The sequence below is a fragment of the Sphaerodactylus townsendi genome, linkage group LG17 (assembly GCF_021028975.2).
Source record: "Sphaerodactylus townsendi isolate TG3544 linkage group LG17, MPM_Stown_v2.3, whole genome shotgun sequence".
NCBI classification, from domain to species: domain Eukaryota; kingdom Metazoa; phylum Chordata; class Lepidosauria; order Squamata; family Sphaerodactylidae; genus Sphaerodactylus; species Sphaerodactylus townsendi.
This window is the reverse complement of record NC_059441.1, coordinates 17766107-17771966: the sequence shown is the minus strand read 5'-3', so window position 1 is coordinate 17771966 and position 5860 is coordinate 17766107. Positions and strand designations below refer to the sequence as shown.

General features: G+C 41.6%; 1 protein-coding gene across 1 annotated transcript; it reads right to left on the bottom strand.

Annotated features, from left to right (window-relative positions):
- Positions 1–5860, bottom strand: BLOC1S6 (biogenesis of lysosomal organelles complex 1 subunit 6). Its single transcript, XM_048519659.1, has 5 exons — positions 5642–5860; positions 4266–4410; positions 3375–3462; positions 2445–2531; positions 1–1220 (listed from the first exon to the last, which is right to left on the bottom strand). The coding sequence occupies exons 1-5, from the start codon at positions 5709–5711 to the stop codon at positions 1101–1103; spliced, it is 510 nt and encodes a 169-aa protein (XP_048375616.1). The 5' UTR covers positions 5712–5860; the 3' UTR covers positions 1–1100.

Genomic DNA, 5860 nt, shown 5'->3' with positions numbered 1-5860 from the left:
TATTTGAACAATCTCCTTTTAATTTTCTAGGCATGCTTACAAAGCGTACTGGCTGCATACATGGACCATTAACTCATGCCTTTACTATTACTTGGTCAGGCATATTTCTGTGAAGGCTAGGAATACCTGATGGGTACAATCTGCAAGCAGCCTGCTGACTTTGTGGGAAATTCAGCTGCCGTATGCACACCAGTTTCCTGCAGTAAATGCACAAAGCAAGGATGTACACACATCTTTAAGCACTTGGAAGGTTGCATGTGAGAACCTCACCTGCATGAACCCAGGAGCTTCTACACAGATGTCCACGCTTCAAGTGTTTTCCCTAGGAAACACTGGGCTTACTATGTGAACTGCACGGGGCACGGTGTTCTGTTCTCAGCCATTTCAATGGTTTTTAAACATGTCACCAATTTCCTGTCCCAGCCAACTACATTTTAAGTGCCAAAGCAACGCCTTCACAGTTACATCCCTTCAAGTTACAGAGTCACCAACTTGCTGTGACAATACCCGGCTTCCGACAAACTTTTGCAAAGTTGGCCAATGTGGACCTCAACACTTTTGCCCGTCTGGAATGGATTCATAGGATAAGAACCGAAAGCTGACAAAAAGACTTCGTACATAATCAGCCACTGTTCCACTGGTAACAGGGCAAGGCAGGATCAATGATAAAGACAACCCAAGAAGTTGGATGTGGATTAAATGAACCACCCTAGAGAACAGCAGGTCAATGAGGTAGAGCTCAACTTCCAAGAAAATACATTCCACCATTCATTCCAGACAGGAAGCCACCCTGAGCCGCACAAGATATTGTATTTTGTTTCTCTCCAACCCCCTCTCCGCAAAATTAGCAGACAAAACAAAAAGAGAACACTTGACGCTGCAACGCTGGGCTGCACAGTGCTAGAAAGACGACATCTTTGAATTGCGGGAGTGTCGCTGTCCCTAGCGTACTTCTTAGAAAGAGCAACCTGGAAATAAGAATGATGTACAAATAGGCTTCTCGGCAAGTTCGAATTTCAGGCCACGAGTGGGGAGGGACTACCGGCAAGCCCAGAGAATGTTCTAATTGGTTCAACAAGCCGATGACGCACATCCCGCTTTCATGTTCTTCTCGCCGGCTTGGCTGTTAACTGCTTCTCTCGCTCGAGCTCTTTCTCCCGTTGCTGCTCTCGTTCCAGCTCTTCCTTCTGCCTCTTTTGCTGGAGCCTGAGAGCTCTTTTCTGAAAGAGAGAAAAGCCACAAGAACCTTTTACTTTCCAGAAGCTGCGAAATTATATTTAACAGCACAGAAGCCCCAATGTTTTGCAGTGATGCTCAGAATTCCTACTCCCCCCGCCAAAATATTGCATTAATAGATCTGCCACCTTCAAACAGTGGTGGCAAAAACAGACTGCTAGGTGGGATCCCCCTCTATTGGGGACCTTCTACCTGAAGGGGTTTGGAAGGCTGCGCCCTCTGCCATTACTTAAGGACTGCAAGAAATTCCCATTTCATTTGGCACATGCTGAGTATGGCAGTCATTCTGCAACATGATGGTTTACTGCATGTTAGCTGTTTATGTGGCTGATATTATTTCTACTGTATTGACAAGCTATACTGTAAAACTACATCAAGTGAGGGAAGGCACTAAACAAATAGTTAGTCTGACTGATGTTGATCTGAACCACAGAGCAGATTCCGCCACCACTAAAATCACTGCCTCTTTGCTTCTGTGGCGTGCCTCTCAAACCCTGGATCTACTCCTTAGATGACCTCCTCTCTTATTTGCAGCTGTATAAGCTTTCCTGACAGTAAGGGCTGTTTGACAGTAAGAGCTGTTCAATTAGCTACCTGAGGCTACTTTGCCTCTGTAGGCTAGGCTGGAATTTTTGCAGTACATTCCTAGTAAAGGCTGACTCCTCCTACCTTACACAGAAAATGATGAGAGAAAAGTGAGGAGAGGTAAGGTGGCAGTGTGGAAGTGCCTAAAGACTGTGTTCTGAAGTAAAAATGTGCAACCAGATCCTATGCATATTTCCTCAGAAATAAACCCAAGTTTTCCAAGATTTCAAAAACTCAAAACACATACTTTCCCACCTGTCTTGATACTGTGCTTCCCCAAAAATAAGACAGGGTCTTATATTAATTTTTGCACCAAAAGATGAATTAGGGCTTATTTTCTGGGTACACGTATTTTAGGGGAAATACGGTACCTTCACAATTCATTAAGGCAGGCTCTCCCATTGCTTGCCTCTCACGTGTGATGCAAGCTGCATCCTCATTGGCAGGGAGCACCCTGCTGGATTATACCATCTTGATCTGTAACTACCGCTAGGACTTATTTTTGGAGCAGGGGGTTATATTTTAAGCCTCCTCCAAAAATCCTGAAAAATCATGATAGGGCTTATTTTCGGGGTAGGGCTTATTTTCGGGGAAACATGGTAGCTCCAAGGAAACAGACTCACTTTTAACTTTGACGTTTTGTCGTGGAGCATCATCATCTCTTTCCTGACATTCACCAGCTTGTTGTGATAGTACTTTGCTTCTGAAAACTTTATTTAAAAAAAAAAGATTTGAGAGTTCAGTAAAATTGATTGAAATGTACCCTGCCATTTATAAAAATCCCTGAACCAAAGGCTGCATGAAAGCATTGAAATTAACGAGAAAGTACTGAAATTAACACAAGGCAACAATCCCCCCCCCCCCACCTCTGCAGGTAAACTTTCTTAAAGAGTAAGCAAACTCCTTGCTACAGCCAAGGATCCATGAATGCAATCAGAATGCAAACAACCGCAAGAATATCAGAACAGATATAGTACCAGAAGTCCCACATTGCTGATTTCATCTGGAAACTCATTTTATTCCCTGAATCAAATATTTCATAGCCTTGACCTTATGTTAGTGGATTCCAGGGGCTGAGGTACAGCTAGCTCTGCATCAGATCGGGGTATTAAGGATACACAAATCCCACTTGCAATTCTTCTTCCAACTGAGTACCGGAAGGCTTACTGTTAATGTTACAAATGAGAGACAGGAAACGGGAGGAGCAGAAATCAGTTTCCTCAGTAATGGAATCCTGTTTATCTTGTGCTTATGCCTTCTGACTTTGCGCAGATCTCCTCTAAAGGCAGGACAGTGCTTCCAGAATTTTTGCAGAAATTAGAAGCTAAGAACACGGGAGTGGATCCTAACAACTTTTCCATTGGCACAAAAGAGGAAAGCTGTTCCTTCAACCCCAAAATAGGTTATGATGGGGACCCAGACAGACAAAAAAAATGGGGTATAGGGTTGCAGCAAGATGGGGAAACTGGATGACACGGCCTCTCCACCCTCTTGCACAAGCAGAAGTAGGATTCAACCACTCCCCTTTTCAACATCTAACAGCACATACTCACCAGCATGTTGATATCAAGGACAGAACTACATTCTTTAAACTTTGAGATTTCTTGCTGTAGGGTTTCTAGTAATACTTCTTGGTTCTGTCTGAAAGAAGAAGGCATCAAGTTATAGAGAAGGATAATTGGATGCTGCCTCTCAGTAAATCACAACAGCTTCCCCAGTTGCTCTGTTACCTTATAATTTGTGCAAATGGTATTCTGCACTTATTTCATTTTCCACGTTGCTCTGAGTGGGAGAAAGTGAAATAAAATATTCTATGGAAACAGCTATGTTGGGGGAAGAGAACCACAAAGTGCAATTCTGAATGCACATAAATGAATAAATGTCCTGATGATCTTCCAGTGGTGAAGTCAACCTTAAAAATTGCTCAATTCTCTATTCAAGCAAAAGATTCAGGATTTCATACACTGTATGTGCCTAGTGGAACGGCTTGCCTGAGGTCAGAAAGGCTCTGATGCTTCTAGCATTCCAGAAACTATACAAAACAGGAGACCATTTTTATAAAACTAGTAAAGCTGTATAATAATGGAATGGTTCAGGAAGAAGTATTAATACAAAGAACAGGGCCGTGGAGTACACTACTAGGTATTTACCACTACAGCAAGTACTAGCTTGCCCTCAGTATACTGTACTTTGACTTACATAATGCCATTCTTTGCACTGTTGGACAAGAGTTGCTTAATATGTCTTGTTTCAGGTTTCTGTTTGTTTCAGACTTCTGCAAACCTAGTCCTATTACATTGCTTATTAGATGTCTCAACATATTGATTGTGTTTGTTTACAATGTGTAATCCACCTTGAGTTTCAGCAAGAAAGATGGACTATAAATACCACAAGTAAATAAATGAAGATAAATAAAACAATGTGCAGTTTTCTCATTTACGTACGTAAGCTCTCTCAAAGCTAGCTTGGATCGCTGTAGATCAGGTAAATAGTGAGAAATCAGCCCTTCAGTTAGTTGTTCAACGGCTTTTTCATCTACAATTGCAAAGTCTTCAATTAATCCTTCATCGGGAGAATGACTGTTTGAATCTGCAACAGATACCAAGTTTTGAAAAACTGTCAAATTCTTGCCAAAGAATGCTATCAAACAATTTACAAAAAAAATTAAGTTATAGGATTCAATTAATCCTCAAAGACTTTACATAAACACTCTGTTGTGTCTACCACACAATAAGCAACTATTTCATGTTGAATAACAGCATGAATATTTGTAATGGATAAGAATACTAACCATAAGAATACATAATTAATAAATATGAACCACCTTGAGTAGCTCTGAACAGAATAAATCTGCTAGGTAAGCAACTCCATCTACAAAAGTGGAAAGTTCCTGCAAGGGGGGGGGGGGGGCAGTAACAGCTGTACGCTATTATTGTCTCTAATAATATTAGAGCGAATTGTCTCTAATAATATTAGATTGTCATGTCGGGATCCATTATGTAATGTTTATTCAATATCGTTTTAGGTAAATGTCTTCTCTGTTTATTCTTATCTACTTTCTAGTATTTTTCTACTTCTATTCTATCAAACATACCATGAGAATCAATCAATATATTATAATATTTATCCCTCGGGGATGGGGCGGTATAAAAATCGAATAAAATAAATAAATAAAAATAAATATATTATAATATATAATAAATATTATATATAATATAAATATTATATAATAATATATAAATGTCTTCTCTGTTTATTCTTATCTACTTTCTAGTATTTTTCTACTTCTTTTCTATCAAACATACCATGACAATCAATCAATATATATTATATATATATTAAAAAAATCCTACAAGCAATCTAATTACGTTCAAATTCAAAAACCGTTATCAGGCATCATATAAATATTTTAAGATAACTTCTTCAAAAAGATTGCAAGGATGAGCTGACCCACAGAAACTTAAAATGTGAATATTTTAAGACAATTGTGTAAAAATCATTGCAATGGCCTGATCCATAGAAGAATGAAATGCGAATATTTTAAGACACTTAAAAAAGGGACTGCAAGAATGAGCGGATCCACAGAAGGTGAAAACGTGAATGAATATTCGCGTGAAAGCGTCAGACCAGGCGCCTGCCTACTGCCGCGAGGGATTTGCACGAGGCGTGTTGCAATGCAATGCAATGCAACCCACTGCAATGGGTCCCATTCATCCCCCCCCCGCAAATGGGTCCCATTCATCCCTCCACCATTGCAGCAGATTATCTCGCGGCTGAGCAGACGGTCGCGTCAATTAGGAGCCCCTCGCTCCTCACTTACCCAGCGCGAGGTCTCCGGCGGTTCCGGCTGCCGCTCCCGCCTTCGCGCCCAGCGGCTCGCCCAGGCTCATCGCTCGTCGCCCACGGGTAGAGCAGCCGCCCCCAGCGGGGACACCGCGCGGGAAGCCCCGCAGGCCCTTATTCCGTCGTCTCCAGGACCCCCTAGTGTGGGAAAAATCAGGCCTCCAACGGTCGCAAGAGTAGGCCTTCCGGTGGAGGC

Coding starts and splice junctions, on each gene's coding strand:
- BLOC1S6 (XM_048519659.1), bottom strand. CDS start 5,711: ATGAGCCTGGGCGAGCCGCTGGGCGCGAAGGCGGGAGCGGCAGCCGGA. Junction 3,463..4,265: donor CTAGCTTTGAGAGAGCTTAC/GTACGTAAATGA, acceptor TTCTTCTTTCAG/ACAGAACCAAGAAGTATTAC. Junction 2,532..3,374: donor TCCTTGATATCAACATGCTG/GTGAGTATGTGC, acceptor TTTTAAATAAAG/TTTTCAGAAGCAAAGTACTA.